The sequence below is a fragment of the Ranitomeya variabilis genome, chromosome 8, assembly GCF_051348905.1.
Source record: "Ranitomeya variabilis isolate aRanVar5 chromosome 8, aRanVar5.hap1, whole genome shotgun sequence".
NCBI lineage: Eukaryota > Metazoa > Chordata > Amphibia > Anura > Dendrobatidae > Ranitomeya > Ranitomeya variabilis.
This window is the reverse complement of record NC_135239.1, coordinates 124,107,027-124,133,876: the sequence shown is the minus strand read 5'-3', so window position 1 is coordinate 124,133,876 and position 26,850 is coordinate 124,107,027. Positions and strand designations below refer to the sequence as shown.

Here is a 26,850-nt window from a genome sequence, read left to right as displayed (position 1 = left end):
CTCTCAGGTGAGACCAGGGGATAAATGAGTGACCCACCAGCCATGCAACCTTTGAGCCTGACGAAATAGAAAAAAGAAAGTTAGTTCACTGCAGCAAAAGCAATTGAAGGCGAATGTACAACTTAAATTTTTTAGACTGCCATCTCTCAATTTTTTGAATTAAAGAATCAGATAAACCTAAACGAGCAGCAGTAGTAGCCGCTCCAACTCTGAATGAAAGGGAAGTGATAAGTGAACCCAAAACCATCCAAGTGAAGTAGACTCACACACTTCTTTAAAATAAAATTTAACTGAAACAGTTGCAGGGCAACTGTTGCTACGACAAAAGAAAGGACCAGGGATGAATCCCCTACATTTTAACCAACCTTCCACATTGCTAACTGAATCTGCTAACTTCATTGCTAATCATTGCTAACTAAAGAATCTGGACAACAAAAAAGAGTAACCAATGCACCTCTCCCACACTGGTCCATCTTGGATTTTCGTATGAAAATCAACATATTAGATGCGGAAACCTGGTCATCCGACAAACGCAAAGAAACTCTGCGGGAAGCCAAAACCAATTCAATGACCCGGAGTGCAGTAAAAAACGCCACGAAGAAAGCCGTGTGAAAGAGAGCAACTTCGTAATCATCACAACATACCTTCACTAAAGCATCGCACAACCTGACTAACAGGGCATCTGTAATGGGACGATGATCACCAGGGGCAAAAGAAGACTTCTTGAACCTTTTATAGCCTGTTTCACTATAAATAAAATCGGTCAACCCGGCTTCACCATCAAGACGTTAAAAAAAGGAAATCCCCGCTAATGTCTTCTGAATATATGAAACTTACTGATTCTGGCCAATTAAGAATTTGAAAAAAGCATAAAACTGACTCAGGAGTGCGCCTCAGTAAGGGAAAGCTGAACCTTTTACAAAGGTTGCCCCATGCTTTCCAGGAGGAAGAATAAGACTCCAAGGTGTTAGCGGCCACATAACTGGCGACCAACTCAGATATCTTCGTCAAGTGAGGGACCACCATTGGGACAGAAACGGGTAACCTTCCTGAGTTCCACCCGGAAATGACTCTCGAAAATCCGATAGACGCTGATGAGACAACAATTGAATAGGTAAGTGACGATTCTGTTCATATAAAATAGCCTTCAACCAAATATTAGCTTTCAAACACTGTAAAACAATTTGCCTAAGGAGAACAGAGGCCCATGAGTTCTTACAAGTCTGAATGTTAATGGCAAAAACCAACCCCTTACTGTGAGACTGAAAAAAATTCTCGAATATGATAATTTTGAAGACCAAAGAAATAAACACACCAAGATACAAAACAACTTGGAGACTAAGTTGTTAGAAGTAATACCTTTCGAAAGCCAAGTTGGGTGCCAAGAAGCAGCACACCATTCACGATCATAAATAACACCAAAGCCAAATACTCCATTGTTTTTCTTGTGAAATTCTCAATAAGTTTGATGTCACATGACCCTCTTCCCATTGAAAAAAATAAAGTTGGATCCAAAATGGCAACTTCAAAATGGCGGCCATGGTCACCACCCATCTTGAAAAGTTTTCCCCTTCCCATATACTAATGTGCCACAAACAGGAAGTTGATATCACCAACCATTCCCATTTTATTTAGGTGTATCCATATAAATGGCCCACCCTGTAGGTTCAGTTCCACTGTTCTGTGCTATGTTACCTGTGTGAATCATGTAATTCTCTTTTTATTAAAAATAAGCCGTATAGGCAGATTTTCGTGCAGAATGCTTCCAGTGATTCTGAGATTGTTTTTTCGTGATACATAGTACTTTATGTTAGTAGTAAATTTAGGTAGATATTTTACCCAAGCCTACATCCAGGCCTACACCTGCCTAACATTTTTGCACAGTACTGTTTTTAATAAATTTATTAAACCATGTATTTACTTATTTTCATAACATGCTTTACAGTTAAAGAATCAGCTTCAACAATTGATCACCAAAAAGAACAGGGTGGAAGAGGAGCTGCATGTTTGCAAACGTGAACTTGCAGGGGCCCTGAAATTGTCAACACCTGATTTAAGGTATATCCAAAACATATTACATGCTTTATTTTATTCCACTTTTTGTTAAAGAAGTTTTATAATTTTATGCAACTTTCTTATAACATCCAGATTTCAGTCTTAACTTTCCAAGAGATTATTTTAAAACAGATCATATGACATGATTCAAGATAAGCGTCTAGAACACATAGTAAACATGGTGCAAGGCATTGCAAACAAAACTAGAAATCTAGCTCAGTAATCAAAGTGTGAGTGTTCAGACCTTTGGAAATAGCTTTTTCTTGCCATTGTCAGAAGAGCCTCATAAAGTATATATGCTGTTTACTGGATCCAGTTTTGAATTTGTCTTAAAACCCCTTTAATCTAGTACTGATTTGCTGCAGGGATTGCATGCAATATCAATGTCACGCGATCCCCAAGAGAGCCAACACCTTCAATTCCAGTTGGTTATGCAGTCTACTTGAAAGAAACTTATGACAACATGAAACAGCTGCTGAGGTGCCTAAATATTTGCAGCCCTTCTATGATGACTTAAAGGTGGTTGCGCTCATTCTTGGTCTCCAGGTTGGTCACACAAAGTACTACTGCTTTCTGTGTGAATGGGATAGCCATGCAAGTGAATACCATTACAATAAAAGAAACTGGCCTCTCCGACATTCACTTCAATGAGGGAGCAAAAATGGCCTGCATCCAGCATTTGTTGACCCACATAAGATTTTGTTACAACTATTGCATATCAAATTGTGCCAAATGAAGAATTTTTATAAAGGCAATGGATAATGCAAAAGCATTCAAGTATTTCATTGATACATTTCCAATGTTGAGTGAAGCAATGATAAAGGAAGGAGTCTTCCTTTTGTTGCAGGACAAGGAAAAGGCTGCATGGGTAGTATTCGCATTAGTGGTAACTCATTTTTTGGGAAACTCAAGAGCAGATAACTATGAAGAGTTGGTGCAAAATGTCATCAAAACACAAGGCTATTGTCTGTAATATGGCCTTAAAAATTAATTTCTTATATTTGCATCTAGACTTCTTTCCACCAAACTGAGAAGCAGTGAGCCACAAACATGATGAGAGATTTCACCAAGATGTTGCGGCTATGGAGAAAAGAAATCAAGGAAAATGCTATCCTTCAATGCTTACTATTGGACAATTGTAAAAGGTGATCTGATTAGGCCAGGATTGGCAATCTGCCAAGGAGGCAGATGCCCGCTGGGCAGGCGTCTCTGAGCTACAAAATGGGCCACCGGCCCTTTAAAACCTCTGCACAGGCCCTATGTGTGCATGCTTTCTCGGGGCACGCAATGACAAGGGCTGTGGCGGCCCACGTTAATGCTTGAGTGCGGCCCTCGCTCGTGCTTGCACGCGTGTCTACGGCCCTTGTCAGCGTCGGCAAGCAGGAGAGAGCACGCACACACAGGTGCTATGCTGAAGGTTTGAAAAGGTGCCGTCACAGCGTGCACATGATGCCTGCCTGAGACTCTGTCTGTTGCTGGCCAGTTCCAGCATCAGAGAACAGAGCTCTCCTCACCAGTCCCTGGCCGGCATCTGCTCCGAGTCCTCAGCACCTCCGACTCTGGCTGGACAATGGACCCACCTCATCATCCTTCATCTCAGGTGAGTATCAGGATTAAAGCTTTTTTTATGTAGATACAGAATTTGCAGTTTGAGCTATATAATGTATATTGACTGCTGTATATACAATATATAAGTGATACTGCTACTGCTGTATATAATCACTGTATCACCTATATAATGTACTGTAGGGATTTGCTCTGGTAGGCAGTGGCAGGGCCGCAGTAATGAGGCAACACACAGGCTTAGAATTCAAACTTCAGTGGTTTATTAACACTTTAAACAGTAGGCAGCAGAAAGTAAGAAAAAAACACAAACATACTCCAGCTTGGAGAACCACTGGTCTCAGACTCACCCTTGCATGGGACGGGCATAACTAAGTGGCTGCCTGGTCAGCGGCGTCCGCCAGGTTCCATTCCCAGGGTTGCTATGAGTCTTGTCCCAAAACTTTGCAGCATGTATATGTGTAATCCAACAAAAACTAAATCAGGTTAACTCCAGCTTAGCTCCTCACACCTTGCACACAGACCATGTGCCAAACAAAGACTCCATCCCACAGGTGAGGTACCTATTAGGGTACCGTCACACAGTGCCATTTTCATCGCTACGACGGCACGATTCGTGACGTTCTAGCGATATCGTTACGATATCGTTGTGTCTGACACGCTACTGCGATCCGGATCCCCGCTGAGAATCGTACGTCGTAGCAGATTGTTTGAAACTTTCTTTTGTCGTCTAGTGTCCCGCTGTGGCGGCATGATTGCATCGTGTGACACAGGTTGTATACGATGTGCGCACAGTAACCAACGGCTTCTACATCGCAAATACGTCATGAAATTATCGCTCCAGCGCCGTGTATTGCAACGTGTGACCGCAGTCTACGACGCTGGAGCGATAATCATACGACGCTGCAACGTCACGAATCGTGCCGTCGTAGCGATGAAAATGGCACTGTGTGACGGTACCCTTAGTGATGGGCGAGCACTAAAATGCTCGGGTGCTCTTGCTCCGGTCGATCAAATTGGAATACTCGGGTACTCAGCCAGAACAACGAGCCCAATGTAAGTCTATGGGAGACCCGAGCATTTTTACCGCGATCCCCCCCCCGGGGGTCCTTTTAAGGTCTAAGAACGTCTGAAAATGATGGAAACACTGCTCAAATGACACAGGGACCTCATGGGGATTGCCTCTGGAAGCATTCCTGACTCCTAGTTCATATCCTTAATCATTTTTTTCCGAGATTCATGCTATTTTTCCCGGTGCCACACAATACACATGAAAACGAAACCAAAACGGGATTTGCTTGGAAATATATCAAGGTACATCCTTTGCAGGTTAATGACTTTCCTGTAAGGCTAAATATTTAACCCCAGACCAAAAATTTCCTCTCCCACTTAGTTCAGACGCTGCGTTTTTGAAGCGTTTTTCAACTTTAACATTGCTTTCAATCACTACAAGTGCATTCACTGGGAAATGTCATTGTAACATTTAACAACCCTAGCTGGCCATGTGGTGTGTGAGACATAAGCAGACTATCACGCTACATGGGAGTGAGACGGAGGAAAAGGGTGAACCCAAAAGTGGACCCTCTGGGTCGCGGCCCCAGAGCCCCCTAGGGCGAGCAAACCTGATAGAAATTTCAAAGTGACCTATGTAACGAGGCCCCAGTTTATGTGAGGGAATTTTTAGCCTAATGTAACGAGAGGAGAGCCAGACCTTATCCCCTGGTTGGTATGGAGGGGTATCAAGACGTCTCTTATCTGCATACCTTTTCATACGGTCACTGTTGTGAACTATACTTTTTGGCTCCCTCTTGTGGTCACTAGTGATTTGGCACTTGGATTGTCTTTTACCAGGTTTGTGCTCACCTGCTTCGTTAGGCCTGGGGTGTTGCTATTTCAACTTCCTGGATTCTCAGTCCAGTGCCTGGCTTCGTTGTAATCAGTTCACTTCTGTTTGCTCCTGTCTTCAGGTCCTGGTTCTTTGCAAGATAAGCTAAGTCCTGCTTTCGTACTCTTGATCATTTGCATTGTTCTTATTTTTTGTCCAGCTTGTACAATATGTGATTCCTGTTATTGCTGGAAGCTCTAGGGGGGCTGATATTCTCCCCCCACACCGTCAGTCGGTTTGGGGGTTCTTGGATATTCAGCGTGGATATTTTGCAGGGTTTTTTGCTGACCATATAAGTCTTCTTACTATATTCTGCTATTAGTCAGTGGGCCTCTCTTTGCTAAATCTAGTTCATTCTTACATTTGTCCTTTCTTCTTACCTCACCGTTATTATTTGTTGGGGGCTTGTATTACTTTGGGGTCTTTTCTCTGGAGGCAAGAGAGGTCTTATTTTCCCTGATAGGGGTAGTTAGTTCTCAGGCTGGCGCGAGACGTCTAGAATCAACGTAGGCACGTTCCCCGGCTGCTGTTAGTGTTTGCGCTAGGATCAGGTATATGGTCAGCCTAGTTACCACTTCCCTATGAGCTGGTATTTATGTTTTGCAGACTTTGCTGTAATCTTTGAGGTCCCCTGCCATTGGGATCATAACAGTAAGCCAGGCCAATAAATAGTTAATGCATTGCTGAAGTGGGATTAAAAGAAAAGAAGTTCTGAGTTTTTTTTTTTTTTCTTCCTCCCCTTTATCTCTGAGTGGCTTGAAGCTTTGCTGCAGACATGAATGTTCAGACCTTGATTACTAGTGTGGATCAGCTTGCTGCATGTGTGCAGGGCATTCAGGATTTTGTTGTTAGCAGTCCTATGTCAGAGCCTAAGATACCTATTCCTGAGCTGTTCTCTGGAGATCGATTTAAATTTAGGAATTTTAGGAATAATTGTAAATTGTTTCTATCTTTGAAACCTCGTTCGTCTGGAGATTCAGCTCAGCAAGTTAAAATTATTATCTCCTTCTTGCGTGGCGACCCTCAGGATTGGGCTTTCTCGTTAGCGCCAGGAGATCCTGCATTGGCGGATGTTGATGCGTTTTTTCTGGCGCTCGGATTGCTTTATGAGGAGCCTAATCTTGAAATTCAGGCAGAAAAAGCTCTACTGGCCATCTCTCAGGGCCAGGATGAAGCTGAGGTGTACTGCCAAAAATTTCGGAAATGGTCCGTGCTTACTCGATGGAATGAATGTGCTCTGGCCGCAAATTTCAGAAATGGCCTTTCTGAAGCCATTAAGAATGTGATGGTGGGTTTTACAATTCCTACAAGTCTGAATGATTCTATGGCGCTGGCTATTCAGATTGATCGGCGTTTGCGGGAGCGCAAATCCGCTAAACCTCTGGCGGTGTTGTCTGAACAGACACCTGTCTCAATGCAATGCGATAGAATCCTGACTAGAACCGAACGACAAAATCATAGACGTCAGAATGGGCTGTGTTTTTACTGTGGTGATTCTACACATGTTATATCAGCATGCTCTAAACGCCTAACCAAGGTTGTCAGTCCTGTCACCATTGGTAATTTGCAGCCTAAATTTATTTTGTCTGTGACTTTAATTTGTTCATTGTCTTCCTACCCTGTTATGGCATTTGTGGATTCAGGTGCTGCCCTGAGTCTTATGGACTTGTCGTTTGCCAAGCGCTGCGGTTTTGTCCTGGAGCCTTTAAAGGTTCCGATTCCTCTCAGAGGAATTGATGCTACGCCACTGGCGGAAAATAAACCGCAGTATTGGACACAAGTGACCATGTGCATGACTCCTGAACATCGGGAGGTGATTCGTTTTCTTGTTCTGCATAAAATGAATGATTTGGTCGTTTTAGGTCTGCCATGGTTACAGACCCATAATCCTGTTTTGGATTGGAAGGCTATGTCTGTCTCAAGTTGGGGTTGTCAGGGAATTCATTGCGATTCTTCGCCGGTGTCTATTGCTACTTCTCCTTCAGAAGTTCCTGAGTATTTGTGTGACTATCACGATGTATTCAGTGAGTCCAGGTCCAGTGCTCTTCCTCCTCATAGGGACTGTGACTGCGCTATAGATTTGATTCCTGGCAGTAAATTTCCTAAGGGACGATTATTTAATTTGTCTGTACCCGAGCATGCCGCGATGCGTTCTTATGTCAAGGAGTCTTTGGAGAAGGGGCATATTCGTCCATCCTCTTCCCCTCTCGGTGCGGGATTCTTTTTTGTGGCCAAGAAAGACGGGTCTTTGAGACCTTGTATAGACTATCGGCTTCTGAATAAAATCACTGTTAAGTTTCAGTATCCGTTGCCGCTATTGTCAGACTTGTTTGCTCAGGTTAAGGGCGCCAAGTGGTTCACCAAGATAGATCTTCATGGTGCGTACAACCTTGTGCGCATTAGGCAGGGAGATGAATGGAAAACTGCATTCAATACGCCCGAAGGTCATTTTGAATACTTGGTGATGCCCTTTGGGCTCTCTAATGCCCCTTCAGTGTTTCAGTCCTTTATGCATGATATCTTCCGGAAGTATCTGGATAAATTTTTGATTGTGTATCTTGATGATATTCTAGTTTTCTCGGATGATTGGGATTCTCATGTAAAGCAGGTCAGGATGGTGTTTCAGGTTTTGCGTGATAACGCTTTGTTTGTGAAGGGCTCAAAGTGTCTCTTTGGAGTGCAAAAGGTTTCCTTTTTGGGTTTTATTTTCTCCCCTTCTGCCGTGGAGATGGACCCAGTCAAGGTCCGAGCTATTCATGATTGGACTCAGCCCACGTCTGTTAAGAGTCTTCAGAAGTTCTTGGGGTTCGCTAATTTCTACCGTCGCTTTATCGCTAATTTTTCTAGCGTTGTTAAACCTTTGACGGATATGACCAAGAAAGGTTCTGATGTGGCTAATTGGGCTCCTGCAGCCGTGGAGGCCTTCCAGGAGCTGAAGCACCGGTTTACTTCGGTGCCTGTTTTGTGCCAGCCTGATGTCTCACTTCCCTTTCAGGTTGAAGTGGATGCTTCTGAGATCGGTGCTGGGGCTGTTTTGTCGCAGAGAGGCTCTGGTTGTTCTGTGATGAGACCATGTGCCTTTTTCTCTAGGAAGTTTTCGCCTGCTGAGCGGAACTATGATGTTGGTAATCGGGAGTTGTTGGCCATGAAGTGGGCATTTGAGGAGTGGCGTCATTGGCTCGAGGGTGCTAAGCATCGTGTGGTGGTCTTGACTGATCACAAAAATCTGATGTATCTCGAGTCTGCTAAGCGCCTGAATCCTAGACAGGCTCGTTGGTCATTGTTTTTCTCTCGTTTTGACTTTGTGGTCTCATACCTGCCTGGTTCGAAGAATGTTAAGGCTGATGCTCTCTCTAGGAGCTTTGTGCCTGACTCTCCTGGAGTCTCGGAGCCAGCTGGTATTCTTAAAGAGGGAGTGATCGTGTCGGCCATATCTCCGGATTTGCGACGTGTGTTGCAGAGATTTCAGGCTGGTAGACCTGACTCGTGTCCACCCAACAGACTGTTTGTTCCTGATAAATGGACCAGCAGAGTCATTTCCGAGGTTCATTCCTCGGTGTTGGCAGGGCATCCGGGAATTTTTGGTACCCGAGATTTGGTGGCTAGGTCCTTTTGGTGGCCTTCCTTGTCACGGGATGTGCGGTCATTTGTGCAGTCCTGTGGGACTTGTGCTCGGGCTAAGCCTTGTTGTTCTCGTGCTAGCGGGTTGCTTTTGCCCTTGCCCGTCCCGAAGAGGCCTTGGACGCACATTTCCATGGATTTCATTTCTGATCTTCCGGTGTCTCGGGGAATGTCTGTCATCTGGGTGGTGTGTGATCGTTTTTCCAAGATGGTCCATTTGGTACCCTTGCCTAAGTTGCCTTCCTCTTCCGATCTGGTTCCTTTGTTTTTTCAGAATGTGGTTCGTTTGCACGGCATTCCGGAGAATATCGTGTCCGACAGAGGATCCCAGTTTGTGTCCAGATTCTGGCGATCTTTTTGTGCTAAGATGGGCATTGATTTGTCGTTTTCATCTGCCTTCCATCCTCAGACTAATGGTCAAACGGAGCGAACTAATCAGACACTGGAGGCTTATTTGAGATGTTTTGTTTCTGCGGACCAGGATGATTGGGTGACCTTCTTGCCATTGGCGGAGTTTGCCCTTAATAATCGGGCTAGTTCCGCTACTTTGATTTCGCCATTCTTCTGCAACTCTGGTTTTCATCCTCGTTTCTCCTCGGGTCATGTTGAGTCTTCTGACTGTCCTGGGGTGGATTCCGTGGTGGATAGGTTGCAGCGGATTTGGAATCATGTGGTGGACAACTTGAAGTTGTCACAGGAGAAGGCTCAGCGTTTTGCCAACCGCCGCCGCGGTGTGGGCCCCCGACTTCGTGTTGGGGATTTGGTTTGGTTGTCTTCTCGGTATGTCCCTCTGAAGGTTTCCTCTCCTAAGTTTAAGCCTCGCTTTATTGGTCCTTATAAAATTTTGGAAGTTCTTAACCCAGTTTCTTTTCGTTTGGATCTTCCGGTGTCGTTTGCCATTCACAACGTGTTCCATAGGTCTTTGTTACGGCGGTACGTTGTGCCTGTGGTTCCTGCTGTTGAGCCTCCTGCTCCGGTGTTGGTTGAGGGCGAGTTGGAGTACGTGGTGGAGAAGATCTTGGATTCTCGTCTCTCTAGACGGAGGCTCCAGTATTTGGTTAAATGGAAGGGCTATGGTCAGGAGGATAATTCCTGGGTGGCCGCCTCTGATGTTCATGCGGCCGATTTGGTTCGTGCCTTCCACGCTGCTCATCCTGGTCGCCCTGGTGGTCTTGGTGAGGGTTCGGTGACCCCTCCTTAAAGGGGGGGTACTGTTGTGAACTATACTTTTTGGCTCCCTCTTGTGGTCACTAGTGATTTGGCACTTGGATTGTCTTTTACCAGGTTTGTGCTCACCTGCTTCGTTAGGCCTGGGGTGTTGCTATTTCAACTTCCTGGATTCTCAGTCCAGTGCCTGGCTTCGTTGTAATCAGTTCACTTCTGTTTGCTCCTGTCTTCAGGTCCTGGTTCTTTGCAAGATAAGCTAAGTCCTGCTTTCATACTCTTGATCATTTGCTTTGTTCTTATTTTTTGTCCAGCTTGTACAATATGTGATTCATGTTATTGCTGGAAGCTCTAGGGGGGCTGATATTCTCCCCCCACACCGTCAGTCGGTTTGGGGGTTCTTGGATATTCAGCGTGGATATTTTGCAGGGTTTTTTGCTGACCATATAAGTCTTCTTACTATATTCTGCTATTAGTCAGTGGGCCTCTCTTTGCTAAATCTAGTTCATTCTTACGTTTGTCCTTTCTTCTTACCTCACCGTTATTATTTGTTGGGGGCTTGTATTACTTTGGGGTCTTTTCTCTGGAGGCTAGAGAGGTCTTATTTTCCCTGATAGGGGTAGTTAGTTCTCCGGCTGGCGCGAGACGTCTAGAATCAACGTAGGCACGTTCCCCGGCTGCTGTTAGTGTTTGCGCTAGGATCAGGTATATGGTCAGCCTAGTTACCACTTCCCTATGAGCTGGTATTTATATTTTGCAGACTTTGCTGTAATCTTTGAGGTCCCCTGCCATTGGGATCATAACAGGTCACTAGCGTTTAAAAGTGACTCTTTAGTCTCTCGCCAAACTTTGGAGAACTCCAAGGACAGAGAATCCGCCGCCGGTACACCTGAAGTGCAAGAAATGGGAAAAGGAATGCCAGGGTGCTGCCCAAAGACCACAAAGAATGGAGACTTAGAAGAAGATTCACTAGGAAGATTGTTATAGGCAAATTCAGCCAAAGGAAGCAAGGAAACCCAATCATTCTGATGAGCATTGGAGAAATGTCGTATATAAGAGGTGAGAACTTGATTGACTCGCTCAACCTGACCATTAGACTGAGGATGATAGGCGGAGGAGAAATCTAAAGTCACTTTCATTAAACCGCACAGTGCTCTCCAAAATCGGGCTGTGAACTGAACTCCTCGATCCGAAACAATATGGAGAGGAAAACCGTGAAGTCGGAAGATATGAAGGATGAAGATCTTCGCCAACTCGGGAGCAGATGGTAATCGAGATAGAGATATGAAGTGGGCCATCTTGGAAAATCGATCCACGACCACCAAAACAACAGAGCAATTTGAGGAGCGAGGGAGATCCGTGATGAAGTCCATAGCAATATGAGTCCAAGGACTAGAAGGTACGGGAAGTGGATGTAAGAGTCCAGAAGGTAATTGCCGAGGAACCTTATTTTTAGCGCAAGAAGAGCACGAAGCGGTGAAGTCCAGAACATCTCGACGAAGAGACGGCCACCAATAGTGGCGAGCTATAAGAGAGAGTGTCTTCTTACCTCCTGCATGCCCGGCAAATTTGGAGGAATGACCCCACTGAAGAACCCTCCTGTCACCGCTTGCCACGTAGGTCCTCCCCGGAGGTGGAGATATTACATCCAAAGGAGCAAGGGAAATGATCCTGGCTGGGTCTATAATATGTACAGGACTTTCTACTTCAACCAGAGGTTGAAAGGTTCACGAGAGAGCATCAGCTCTGACATTTTTGTCACCAGGATGGAATTGGAGCTCGAAATCAAAACGTCCAAAAAACAAGGACCATCTGGCCTGTCGAGGATTCAGTCTCTGGGCTGATTGGACATAGGCCAACTTAATGGCTAACAGTTCCTTGTCTCCGATGGAGTAATTACGTTCCGAGGAGGAAAATGATTTGGAGAAGAAGCCACACGTGACGATACGTCCGGAAGCTGACCTTTGTAAGAGGACTGCTCCGATTCCCAAGGAAGATGCATCCACTTCAAGAACGAAGGGTTTGTTGGCATCTGGACGGTGCAGCACCTGGGCAGAAGCAAATCTCTGCTTCAAGGTTAGAAATGCATTCTGTGCCTCTGAGGACCAGTTGTTGGAATCGACTCCTTTGCGAGTGAGGGCAGAGATAGGCTTGGTTAACGAGGAGAAATGAGGAATAAATTGCCTATAGTAATTGGCGAAGCCGAGGAATCGTTGAATGGCTTTTACCCCAGCAGGCTGTGGCCAATCCAGAACTGCAGATACCTTGGCTGGGTCCATTTTTAGACCGGCATCTGAAACAATATATCCCAGAAAAGGTACAGTGGACTGTTCGAAAACACATTTTTCAATCTTGGCGAAAAGATGATTCTCACGAAGATGCTGCAAAACAAGGCGGACGTCACATCGATGGGTGGAGAGATTTGGAGAAAAGATGAGAATGTCGTCAAGATAGACCACAACACTAACATATAGGCAATCTCTGAAGACGTCGTTTACGAACTCTTGGAATACAGCAGGTGCGTTGCAGAGACCGAAAGGCATAACCAAGTATTCATAATGACCGTCACGGGTATTAAATGCAGTCTTCCATTCATCTCCTGCACGAATACGAACCAGGTTATAGGCTCCTCGAAGATCCAGCTTAGTGAACACTCGTGCGCCTCTTAAACGGTCAAAAAGATCAGAGATTAATGGTAATGGATATTTGTTTTTTACCGTTATGTTGTTCAAACCTCTGTAGTCGATGCATGGACGAAGCGATCCATCTTTTTTCTTGACAAAAAAGAAACCAGCTCCTGCAGGGGAAGAGGATTTCCGAATGAAACCTTTGGCGAGGTTCTCTTGAACATACTCCAACATGGCTTGAGTCTCTGCAGGCGATAGGGCATAGATTCTTCCTCTCGGAGGCATGGTACCAGGAACGAGGTCTATAGGACAGTCATAGGACCGATGCGGTGGAAGATTCTCTGCCTCCTTTTTATTGAAGATGTCAGAAAAGGAAGAGTAGACAGAAGGCAGACCAGGAAGAGCAAGGGAAGAGCAAGAACCACCGACAGGATGTACCGGCAACAGACACCGAGCCCGACAGGAATCCCCCCAATGAAGAACATTGCCATTATGCCAATCTAATGCAGGCTCGTGGGTCCGCAACCATGGTAGGCCTAGGAGAACAGGATGCGAAATATTGGCTAATACATAAAATGCAATTTTCTCTTTATGCAAGACCCCTACTTGTAGTTCCACCACCTGCGTGACCTGGGTTATAGTCTCTTGCAGGGGCTTGCCATCCACGAGGCGAGAAAAAGAGGGTTTTCTAAGGTCCTAACAGGAACAGAAAATCTAGTAACCTCCCTCTGCCTAATAAAATTCCCAGCTGCACCCGAGTCGATATAAGCTAGCAAGGAATAACGTTTACCAGAAACATGCAGTAAGACAGAAAGTGTGAGGGGTAGAGAGGTATCACATGCACCTAGGGAGGCCTCTCTTACCTGGCCTAGGCGGAGGAGTTTTCCGGACGATCCGGTCAAGCACGGAGGAGATGGAGGCACTGCCACAGTAGAAACAAAGACCTTGGGTGCGTCTCTCCCAGCGCCGTTGTTCAGACATTTTGAGCCGATCAACTTGCATCGGCTCGGGCGCTGGTACGGTGGTAGATACCCTGGGTTTAGGACTAAGTGATCTTCGTATAGGCAGGGAAGATCGAGGAAACCTTTTCTCACGTGATCGCTCCTGAAATCGAAGGTCGATACGAGTAGCCAAAGAAATCAGATCCTCCAAATTGGTTGGAGTATCACGGCCTGCTAACTCATCTTTAATACACCCGGATAAACCTCGCCAAAATGCCCCTACCAGAGCCTCATTATTCCAACCCAAGTCAGAGGATAACGTGCGGAACTGAATGGCATACTGACCAACAGATAGGGTCCCTTGTTGTAAATTAAATAAGGATTCAGTGGTAGAAGCCAGGCCACCTGGTTCATTTAATACTCGACGAAACGTCTCAAGGAAATTTTCCAAGTGTGACATCAGTGGATCGTCACGCTCCCAGAGAGGATTTACCCACGCCAACGCCTCCCCCTCTAGGTGAGAAATAATAAAAGCTATCTTAGCCCAATCAGTGGGGTATTGTAAAGGCAAAAGCTAAAAATGGAGACGACACTGATTTAGGAAACCCCGACATAACTTGGGATCTCCGTTATAGCGTGGAGGTTTGGCCAGACGAGGAGATGTGTGAGAAGCCGGGGCTGGTGCGGCTACAGACGCAGATGTCTGCAGGGAGAGAAGTCGAGAGTCTACAGCGGCCATATAACTCAAAATTTGAGCTTGAGTGTCGCGCTGTTGTGCCAACTCTTGCTGCAAACTGGCTAATAGAGAGGCATTTCCCGGATCAGAGGACTGTGAGGACAGACGAGAGTCCATGAACTTCATAAAGGCCATCATATGGGACTGATTTTCTCGAAGAAAGAGTAACTCTTTCTGAGCAGCAGAGGCTCCAGCGGGATCCATGGCCTGTGTGTACTATCACGCTACACGGGAGTGAGACGGAGGAAAAGGGTGAACCCAAAAGTGGACCCTCTGGGTCGCGGCCCCAGAGCCCCCTAGGGCGAGCAAACCTGATGGACGCACCCCCTATACAGGGAGTGTTAGGAGCAGGCCCAAGGAGGATGGAACCGCAACTGCCGGAGCCAAAGAGACGACTGGGTGACGAAGAGGAACAGGCACACTGAGAATGGCGAGGCGGTGAGCTGGAAAAGAAAAATAAAATGTTAAGTGATGGCAAAACTAAGAATATGGAGGCAGCGGAGGACAAAGGGAGCGGGAACAAACAGTACGGGGACGGAGGAAGAAGGGCACAGAGAACAGCACAAGGGAAGCCCAGAGCACAAAGCTAGCCAAACAGGATCACAGCAACGATAACACACAGGCGCTTACCAGAGGAAGCGCCGAGGAGAAATACCCGGTGGGCGCCGCCATATTGGAGGCGGAGCCACCAGGTCACGACCTCCCAGCAAGCCGAGCGGTGGAAGAGACACTACGGCGCATGCGCGAACTGCCGACGTGCTGAGAACCATAGAAGCCGGGCAGAGAAGGATGAGGAGGAACGTCTGGAGCGCGCCGGCCGGACGGTTAAGTATCAGCGATCGTGACAGTACCCCCTCTCTTACTCCCCCTCTTTTTAAAGCTGGAAAGAAACCTCTTCAAAATATGGGGCGCATTGATGTTTTCTCGAGGTTCCCATGATCTCTCCTCAGGACCAAATCCCTTCCAATCAATCAGAAATAACGTCCGACCTTTAACCGTCTTTTGGGCCAAAATATCCCTCACTTCGAATTGATCGTCGGAAGAGGAGAAGGAAGGAACCATGGAAGCCGGGCAGAGAAGGATGAGGAGGAACGTCTGGAGCGCACCGGCCGGATGGGTAAGTATCAGCGATCGTGACACAGACCCATCTTGTTTCATTTATGAAGGAGGGACTCTTAAAGTCACAGAGCCTATTTATACTGGTGCATCTGGCGGCATTAATCTTCTTTAAGGGCCATTATTAAACAGTGGGTCTCCAAAGCTGTTGTAGCCTATGCTGTGAGTGGATGGGCTGCCAACAATTACAATGCACCACAATACCCCTGTCATAAGATGTCCAGGGGGAACTCCAGGAAAAGTGTTCCATTGAATTCAAGGCCTGCCCTGCTACCAATTCATATGCACCCCAATAAGCCTTTGAAATCACACACTGGATGGGCCCAGGAAAATCCGCTTCACAATATGCATTTTGTACTGCGTACTCCTTTGTTTTATATATTGGCAGGAAGGCCAGCCCTGCTGCATAGTCATATGCATCCCATTAAGCCTTGGAACCTACATACTGGATGGGCCCAGGAAAATCCACTTCACAATATGAATTTTGTACTCCCGTCCTCCTTTATTTTGCACACTAGATGGCAGCCTGATTCTAAAGAATCGGGAGTCTAGAATCCATATATACTTTATTTATTCAAATGTAAGAATAATACAATTAATAAATAATAGTAAGAAAGAACAAAAAATGGCTGCACTCACCAGCTCTTGACAATTCTTGTTATTTAAGGTACAGTTACACAGGATCCATGAACATGCTTATGAGGGGAGGAATGAAAGACATCAGACAACAACTTTGCGTGTTGTGGCAAATGCCACAACAACGGTTCTTTGATTAAGAACAATAATGTAAATAATAAATAATATGTATCAATAACTATGTATATTGGTATGTTCTATGACATTTTAAAATATTTCATTATTATGTGGAAAAGCTCTTAGTACCCATACTGGCGCATACTTGTGTGCCCATCAGGTATTTTCACAGTAATTTTACATCTGATGGGTTGGTATGAAACGTTTTTAATCATCTCTTGGGCTTAGCTAAGCCTTCATTTTAAATAATTCTAATAAGTACAACAGAAATAAAAGCCTTTTTGTGTATCCAAATTTTTTGTGTTTATTTTTACAGAAGTGTAAAATTTAAGAAATCAACGTTCATAGTACACCGATGGGCTAATATAAGCATGCCCATCAACCACGTCACGGTAGCCTTTGAACTGATGGGTCCTAACTAACTGATTCCTATTTCTTAATACTCAAACCTCTTTCACATCTGCATGTTTCTGATATTTGCAGAAGTAATGTTAAAAACAATACAACTTCCACACTTGGCACCAAAGAACTGACCTACAACACACTTTCAGCAAGTGCCATGCAATGTAGATGAAGCTTGGAGTTAACTTGCAGTAAATGCGGCAAACGCGGCTTCGACAATTGCATTAAATGCAGCCACAACAAAAACACTGGTAAGTGGAGATTTTGTGGCGAAAACTGCAGAAACCACATGTGCCGCACCTGCCGCAAGTGAAGTACAAATTCCGTATACATTGCATGCAACTTACAGCAAGAGTGGCGTGGGTCAGCCCTTAGGCAGGAAGTGCAGAAATAGCCTTTTTTCCACCATAAATTCTCCAAATAGCAGAAAAATGTTGATGTGAAAGCAAAATCTCTATTCTTTCCCTATCTATCTAAATATGTACCTATCTATATATCTATTTCTATGTACAGAACACACCTGGAGATAGAGATGTGTGTGAACAGCCATCCCACACGTCTCTTACCTGTTCACAAAAACCTCACCCTTTTTAAAAACAAAATGAAATCTCTCAGCAGCTATACTGCTGGAGCTTCAAATACAGGTTCCTATCACCAAATACAGGCATTTGGATGATACACATCTTACATCTTGTACTTAATGTGTGTTCTACTTACCTATAAAAATATGTATTGATATATCATATTTCTAAATTTATGTAGATATGATAGAGTTATTAACCTTATATGCTAATGAGTACGTATGTTATATACGTATTTCCTACATAAGCACTTAAAATCTATATGTCTATGGCTACACTAATTTTTTTTTGTTTTTGTTTTTTTTCCCTTATCTCTATACATAGAATTTGCCTATTGCTGTCTATGTTATTAGAAAAACTGAATAATGAAAAAAAAGAAAAGTAACTTTAAACTAAAATATTTTTGTAGATAATATTACGTGTGAACACTTTAGTACTATCAGCCAATAATTGTCCTTGAAGTGGTGTATTAACCACTTTAACCCTCACATTGCAACATTGCTTCACCCTGGAAAAAGCAACATACAATTGACCATGGGCACAAGCAGGTTCTGGTAGATAAATACCAACTCGATGGAGGGTCTGGCCTTGAGATTTATTTATGGTCATTGCAAATGCGGGCTTGATGGGAAATTGTCTCCGTCTTAATTTAAAAGGTAATCCAGTCTCTGATGGACACAAATCAATTCGTGGAATGAATACCACATTTCCTGCTGCTGACCCACTAATTACTTTAGCCAGTATGATATTGGCATGTAAGGCAGTGACAATGAGCCACGTACCATTGCAGAGACCTTTGTTCGTGTTCAGATTACGTAATAACATGACAATGGTGCCAATTTTAAGTTTCAGCCGATGTGAAGGCATTCCAGTTGGTGTTAGTGAATTCAAAAACTCAAGTGGGTATTGATCGAGGTCATCAGCTTCATCAGGATCGATGGAATCATCACTGATATATTCAGTATAGTCACCTATCAATAAATCCATGACTTGGGAATTGACTTTCTCAACGTCCTCATTTTTTGGACATAAAATTGCATGAGATGCAGCTGTATTTATGCTTTCGGTGTCATTCACATCAATACAAAGATTATCTCCAAAAATTTCAATTATTAAAGAGCCAGTGCATACCATGTCTGGAGGAATTTCAATTACATCATCTCCAAGGTTATGTTCATTAGATAGTTCACCATTTCCCAGTTGAAGCAACCAACTGCTGTAGTGAGGATCAATGGAGTGCATGTTGTTAATAAGTGGCAGGCGAGTAAAATGTTGCCAGTGTTGTGAATATTTTATACAGCTCTCTACAACATCAGTTCTTGTCCCATGAGGGATGACAGGAAGACATTGTCTAAAGTCGCCTCCAAAAACAATCACTTTACCTCCAAACGGTGTTTTTTCTTTGTGAGCTACATTTGTTGTCATGACATCACGTAAAACTCTATCAATGACATGCAATGCATATTTGGATAGCATTGTGCACTCATCAATAATAAAAAGTTTAGTGCTGTGCAAATCTCTTGCTGCATCGGTATCATTCTTAATCCTGGAAACAGATGTTTCATTCACAGGAATTGGAATCCCATAAAGAGAATGAATGGTTCGTCCACCTTGTAGCAAGTTGGCGGCAATTCCAGTAGTGGCAGCAGGTGACACAATGTCTCCTTGTCCTCTTAGCTGATGTAGGAGTAGATGATATAGGTACGTTTTTCCGCTGCCACCAGGACCATCAAGGAAAAAACACTTTGCTGTAGAATTAGTGTCTTCTAAAGCTTGAGTGATAGCATCAAAAGCAAAAAGTTGGTCCTCATTTAGAGTAGCTTTCATTTCAGCAGCTGCTGATAACTCATAATCTTTATCATACTGTGGGAGGAGGTGTTGTTTCTTGACTGGACGTGGCAAATTAAAATCAGTATAAGTTTTGCCATGAGCTTTAAGAACATGTTGGACATCTGTCATAGCATAGCCTTCACAATTGACACACTCCAGAGTGTCGGAGTGGTATGCATAGCAGTAGTCTTCTACAAAGTGTTCCTTAAATTAATCCCATAAGTCCCGAGGTTTAGCTGGAGGACCAAAAATATAAATGTAGGCAAACATGTCACGTAGCTGTGCTGGCATATTGAGAATACTGGCATCAAGTAATGTATTTCTCCACAGACTATCATCAAATAGTAAGCCAAGAGCTAATGCCGCATCTTTGAAGGTTTCATGTGTGACTCCGTGTACAGTTTTTATGCTGTCAAAACTGGTTGCACCTTTGACATGTAACAATAACAATCTTAAATAGTAGCGTTCTTGGTCTTTCACACTGACAGTATACATTCGTCCAATCACAGAACCACCTGCTCGCTTTCTAACTTCCCAAGAACCTTCTTTCCAAACATAGTTTTCGGGAATTTCACGGTATAAATAAATATGAGCATGATGGTCGTTCTGATTAAGCTTGAAGTAGGCCATAAGTGTAGAATTTTGATGGAGCTTTTGTTTGATGTTTCCAATAGAGTCATCCTCATGAAAATAGAGTGGCTGAGAATGCGGTAGATGTACAGCAAGGCAAATGATGCTATGAGATTGTTTATGCATTGGATATGAGAATATTCGCCAAGCTGCCTCTGGTGCACTGACATATCTTGAATCCATGAATTGGTGTGTTTCATCATGTTAGATGATAGTCTGGCAGATTTCAAGATTGGCTTTATCATGTCCTTTGTAGACGTATTTAAATAAATATTTCACAGCCTGAATGGAACCACAAACTTCGACATTTATATGGCACTTGTATTTTAATAGCAGGAACGGATTATATGGAACCACCCACGAATTGTCAATCATGTTAGAATGGTGTTGAAAAGATGGGCCAAAGTGTCTGCGATAAGTAGGATAGGCGTCCTTAGCTATGTTGGTTCTTGGTTGCAAATCTTTAGGGAAACCTTTTGTACACTTCCCCAGATCCATACAGGGAGAATTTGGGTTGTGTTCTCCACACGGACCATGAATCATATGTTGGAGAACAATTTTATGGAGCTGAGGGTAGTGGGTAGGATTGGGAATTTCAGCCCACACTGTATTGTCTATGTCCTCCTCAGTCCTTAATTTGGAGTTGCTGTCCAGAATAATCAAAATGTGAGCGTGTGGAAGGCCACGTTTTTGAAATTCAATTACATGAACCATAGCGCAAACTTTCCCAAATAATCCGTTGTTAATGTCTTTTAAGAGTGCTTCCAGTTTTATTTTGAAAACACGTGCCACCAAATCAGGTCTATGTTCCACACGCTGCCAAGGTTCCAAATTCTCAGTAATCTCATTCCATTTCGGATTACAGGTCATGGTGATGAATAGATCAGGACGACCATATTTAGTCACAATAGCCATGGCATCCTGGTACCGCTGCTGCATATTCCTGGGACTGCCTTCAAACGAAGATGGTAAAATGACCGTTTTTCCAATGGGGATGCCCTTCTCAATGGATTTTTTCTGGAGATGTTCCTGGAGTACACAATAATCCTCTACTTTCAAATCCTTTTGGTGTTGACGGATATAATTTAGGCGATTTGCTTCGATTTTCACATAAGCATCCACTAAGTACTGCTGAGTGAGTTTGCCACCATTCAGGAGTGGATTAAACTGATTACGGACAGACAGCACATAGCAGTAATATTGCAGTTGTGTAACTCTGCGTGGACTTTGCCCTTGTTGCTTGAGGCCATCATGCCAGCCCTGGTCTCCATAAGGGAAAAATAAAGGATAGAGTAAAGCATCTAAATTACTGTGTAGAATGCTGACCTGTTGTGTTCTTGGCGCCAAAGGATTTTTGGGGTCCGGTTGTAAATGTATTAAAATATCACGATTAAATGGTGGCTCTCCATTGTCATTTTCAAATACGACAGCAACTTCATTGACAGTTGGATTATTATATCGGCGAGGGTCTTGATTCCGATCTTGTTTAAGGGCCATGATGATATTTGGCATGAGAGTGCCATTAGCTTCAGCTTTAAGATGTTCTTCATGTTCCACATCTCGTAACATTTTGTAGGCAGCAACAAAGGGATTCACATTGTCTAACTGAAGAGCAATTATACTCATCAAAGTGGGATGACATTTTTGACTTTGTTCACAGTTTAAACGTTCATTCGCGGTAGCGGTATCCAAAATATACAGTTGGGCATAAGCTGGAACTTGATCATCACTGGGATGTAGGGTTCCAGTACGATGATATATTTGTCCATGTATACGGAAACAGTAAGGGCCATGTCCAGGTGGAGGGGATATATTGGCACCCATGGAGGCGAAAGCAAATGAGCTGTTAATACTACGAATATTTTCCATGAGATTCTTACTGAACTCACTCTCCCCTGTCAGCAATCGTTTAAAGACCTCGGGATATTGAGGTATAGGTATATGCACTTTACTCTTGTGACAACACAGAGTAAAATTTTTATCTGCTGGTATCTCAGCATTAAAATGTAATGCTTGACAATGTTCACATAAATAGTTCATAGGACCACAGGAGTGTTCTACTATGGTACTGTCATCATTAGTAAAACCTGTAGGATGTTGAGGTACAGGTTGTGGTAACGGAGCATTGGAATGTTTCTTTAAGCCAACATATATAAAGCGTGGACCTGGTAGAGGATCTTCACTGTCCACAGATTCAATCACTGAGGAGTTAGAAGGTGTATCGTGGTCAGGGTTTATTAATATGGAGGTGCAAGCGGTTTTTTTGCGCCGTTCACGGCGTGCACCAGCTGCATTTGGTAATGGTTTGTTTGTTGCCTTAGAAGAGTCAGGTGTGAAGCATGTCTTATAAGCAGACTTAACGGTGTACAGGCGACGGCGTTTATCATTTGGAGTGTAAGTAGGACAGTGTTTGCGCTTACGTGCAGATTTACCAACGGTTAAAGGAGCTTGAGGCTGCACACATTCTATGAATGGAGACAAAGAAGCTGTATTGTGGGCAGAATCTATGACTGAGGACGTGGAAATATTATGTTTGCAACGTTGAGAGCGTGCAGCAGCAGCTTTATTACTTAATCGATTAGTTTTGTCCTCAAAAGACTCATTAGTAATGCGTTTATTGCAAGCAGCATTAACAGTGTACAGGCGCTTCTGTCTGTCCTCTGTAGTCTCGTTAGCACGCTGTTTGCGCTTACGTGCGGCATCGGCGGCTTTTCGCTCTGCGTCATTGGTATACTTATTATCAGACCTGATGTTACGTGCGCCATCAGCAGCTTTGGGCTCTGTGTCATTAGTATACTTAACAGTGTCCAGGCGCTTGCATCTATCCTCTGTACTCTTGTTAGCACGCTGTTTGCGCTTACGTGCAGCATCGGTGTCTTTTCGCTGTGCGTCATTGGTATACTTATTATCAGACCTGATGTTACGTGCGCCATCAGCAGCTTTGGGCTCTGTGTCATTAGTATACTTAACAGTGTCCAGGCGCTTGCATCTATCCTCTGTACTCTTGTTAGCACGCTGTTTACACTTACGTGCAGCATCGGCGGCTTTTCGCTCTGCGTCATTGGTATACTTATTATCAGACCTGATGTTACGTGCGCCATCAGCAGCTTTGGGCTCTGTGTCATTAGTATACTTAACAGTGTCCAGGCGCTTGCATCTCTCCTCTGTACTCTTGTTAGCACGCTGTTTGCGCTTACGTGCAGCATCGGCGGCTTTTCGCTCTGCATCATTACCATACTTTATATCAGACCTGATCTTACGTGCGCCATCAGCAGCTTTGGACTCTGTGTCATTAGTATACTTAACAGTATCCAGGCGCTTGCATCTATCCTCTGTACTCTTGTTAACACGCTGTTTGCGCTTACGTGTGGCATCGGTGGCTTTTCGCTCTGCATCATTACCATACTTTATATCAGACCTGATCTTACGTGTGCCATCAGCAGCTTTACACTCTGTGTCATTAGTATACTTAACAGTATCCAGGCGCTTGCATCTATCCTCTGTACTCTTGTTAACACGCTGTTTGCGCTTACGTGTGGCATCGGCGGCTTTTTGCTCTGCATCATTACCATACTTTATATCAGACCTGATCTTACGTGCGCCATCAGCAGCTTTACACTCTGTGTCATTAGTATACTTAACAGTATCCAGGCGCTTGCATCTATCCTCTGTACTCTTGTTAACATGCTGTTTGCTCTTACGTGTGGCATCGGCGGCTTTTCGCTCTGCATCATTACCATACTTTATATCAGACCTGATCTTACGTGCGCCATCAGCAGCTTTACACTCTGTGTCATTAGTATACTTAACAGTATCCAGGCGCTTGCATCTATCCTCTGTACTCTTGTTAACACGCTGTTTGCGCTTACGTGCGGCATCGGCGGCTTTTCGCTCTGCATCATTACCATACTTTATATCAGACCTGATCTTACGTGCGCCATCAGCAGCTTTGGGCTCTGTGTCATTAGTATACTTAACAGTATCCAGGCACTTGCATCTATCCTCTGTACTCTTGTTAACACGCTGTTTACACTTACGTGCGGCATCGGCGGCTTTTCGCTCTGCATCATTACCATACTTTATATCAGACCTGATCTTACGTGCGCCATCAGCAGCTTTGGACTCTGTGTCATTACTATACTTAACAGTGTCCAGGCGCTTGCATCTATCCTCTGTACTCTTGTTAGCACGCTGTTTACGCTTACGTGCGGCATCGGCGTCTTTTTGCTCTGCATTATTAGTATACTTTATATCAGACCTAATCTTAAGTGCGCCATCAGCAGCTTTGGGCTCTGTGTCATTAGTATCCTTACTATTAGAGCTCATGTTGGCTAAGCTAAACAGCTTTAAGCGTGGTGGTGGCAAACAACAGGTTAATAAGAGGCAGTGTCAGGTAGTAGGAAAATAGCCAGTTAATAATAGGCAATAGTTCTTTGCAGGAATACAGATATTAATAAATAGGCAGTTTATATTGCAGAGAAATTGCTGGGCAATAATGGACAATGTCCTTATGTGGCAAATAATAGAGCAATATACCCAGTGTGGCAAAGAAGAGGTTAATAAATGGCAGTCTCTCAGTATAACAGTCAGTGAATAATAGGCAGTATATGGAGAAAACACCAAACAAAAGTTCAAAATTGGTGTGAAAATGTCACTGAACCACTTCACAACTAAATATATATAGTTTTGGTAAATGGTATTATCATTTTTTTGACGAAATTCGGCAGGAGCTTGAAGAGCGACGTCACTGGGACCGCCTCCACGCAGTAGAAACTTGCTGTGAGGTAAAAATTCAAAAATCACACCAAAATGGCGGGCGGAGTGTGTCACAGTACGGCACATTTCTGATTGGTCGCTCGCGGCAGGCGGCAACCAATCAGAAAAGTGCCGCGCACCACGAAGGCATATATCTTTGTCCACCCTGAGCGGGTGTAGGACGCTGGTGACGTCACTTATCTCCGGACATTATCTCCGGACAAAGCCACGGAAGTTGACACAAATTGCCGGAAGTAGTATTCTAGGCAATTATATATTAGATTTTAATGTTATCAGTGTTTACCTTTGAACGTTTATATTGTATTGTCCTGTCACCAGCCATGTGTACGATTATCGGCCGAAAGCCTCTCTGGAACCAATAATCACCCCATGCAAAGGTATCTTTATAAGTTAAAGATTCAGAATACTATGACTTTTATCATATCCTGAACAGTCAAGTTTTTTATGAACCGTTAAGGTTTTCTGGTTGAAGTAAAAAAAACTCTGAGTGTTTACAGTTTGAAACCATAAAATGTTGAAAAATTATGTCATTCTTGAGTATATCACTCAATGGTGCTCATAAACGTGTCAAATTTGATCTATAATATACTTTAATATACGTTACTTTAATCTTTAATATACTTAAGAACAGGGCCCCAGACATCACACAGGGGGTCTGAAACACCGCACAGTGGTCCAAAATATCGCTGTGCTCTGCCTGGGGCCCCATATGCTGCCTGGGGCCCCTGTGCTCTGCCTGGGGCCCCATATGCTGCCTGGGGCCTCTGTGCTCTGCCTGGGGCCCCTGTGCTCTGCCTGGGGCCCCTGTGCTCTGCCTGGGGCCCCATATGCTGCCTGGGGCCCCTGTGCTCTGCCTGGGGCCACTGTGCTCTGCCTGGGGCCCCATATGCTGCCTGGGGCCCCTGTGCTCTGCCTGGGGCTCCATGTTCTGCCTGGGGCCCCTGTGCTCTGCCTGGGACCACTGTGCTCTGCCTGGGGCCCCATATGCTGCCTGGGGCCCCTGTGCTCTGCCTGGGGCCACTGTGCTCTGCCTGGGGCCCCATATGCTGCCTGGGGCCCCTGTGCTCTGCCTGGGGCCCCATATGCTGCCTGGGGCCCCTGTGCTCTGCCTGGGGCCCCTGTGCTCTGCCTGGGGCCCCATGTTCTGCCTGGGGCCCCTGTGCTCTGCCTGGGGCCACTGTGCTCTGCCTGGGGCCCCATATGCTGCCTGGGGCCCCTGTGCTCTGCCTGGGGCCCCATATGCTGCCTGGGGCCCCTGTGCTCTGCCTGGGGCCCCATGTTCTGCCTGGGGCCACTGTGCTCTGCCTGGGGCCCCATAGGCTGCCTGGGACCACTGTGCTCTGCCTGGGGCCCCATATGCTGCCTGGGGCCCCTGTGCTCTGCCTGGGGCCACTGTGCTCTGCCTGGGGCCCCATATGCTGCCTGGGGCCCCTGTGCTCTACCTGGGGCCCCATATGCTGCCTGGGGCCCCTGTGCTCTGCCTGGGGCCACTGTGCTCTGCCTGGGGCCCCATATGCTGCCTGGGACCCCTGTGCTCTGCCTGGGGCCCCATATGCTGCCTGGGGCCCCTGTGCTCTGCCTGGGGCCACTGTGCTCTGCCTGGGGTCCCATATGCTGCCTGGGGCCCCTGTGCTCTGCCTGGGGCCCCATATGCTACCTGGGGCCCCTGTGCTCTGCCTGGGACCACTGTGCTCTGCCTGGGGCCCCATATGCTGCCTGGGGCCCCTGTGCTCTGCCTGGGGCCACTGTGCTCTGCCTGGGGCCCCATATGCTGCCTGGGGCCCCTGTGCTCTGCCTGGGGCCCCATATGCTGCCTGGGGCCCATGTGCTCTGCCTGGGGCCCCTGTGCTCTGCCTGGGGCCCCATATGCTGCCTGGGGCCCCTGTGCTCTGCCTGGGGCCACTGTGCTCTGCCTGGGGCCCCATATGCTGCCTGGGGCCCCTGTGCTCTGCCTGGGGCCCCTGTGCTCTGCCTGGGGCCCCATAGGCTGCCTGGGGCCCCTGTGCTCTGCCTGGGACCACTGTGCTCTGCCTGGGGCCCCATATGCTGCCTGGGGCCCCTGTGCTCTGCCTGGGGCCACTGTGCTCTGCCTGGGGCCCCATATGCTGCCTGGGGCCCCTGTGCTCTGCCTGGGGCCCCATATGCTGCCTGGGGCCCCTGTGCTCTGCCT

At 45.4% G+C, this 26,850-nt stretch overlaps 1 protein-coding gene across 2 annotated transcripts in view; it reads left to right on the top strand.

Annotated features, from left to right (window-relative positions):
* Positions 1-26,850, top strand: part of PDE4DIP (phosphodiesterase 4D interacting protein) — a 1,987,893-nt gene that overhangs the window by 433,255 nt on the left and 1,527,788 nt on the right. For both annotated transcript variants that reach the window (XM_077276217.1, XM_077276216.1), the window contains one exon: positions 1,946-2,058. In XM_077276217.1, the coding sequence (XP_077132332.1) occupies positions 1,946-2,058 (113 nt within the window). The remainder of the gene's footprint in view (positions 1-1,945; positions 2,059-26,850) is intronic.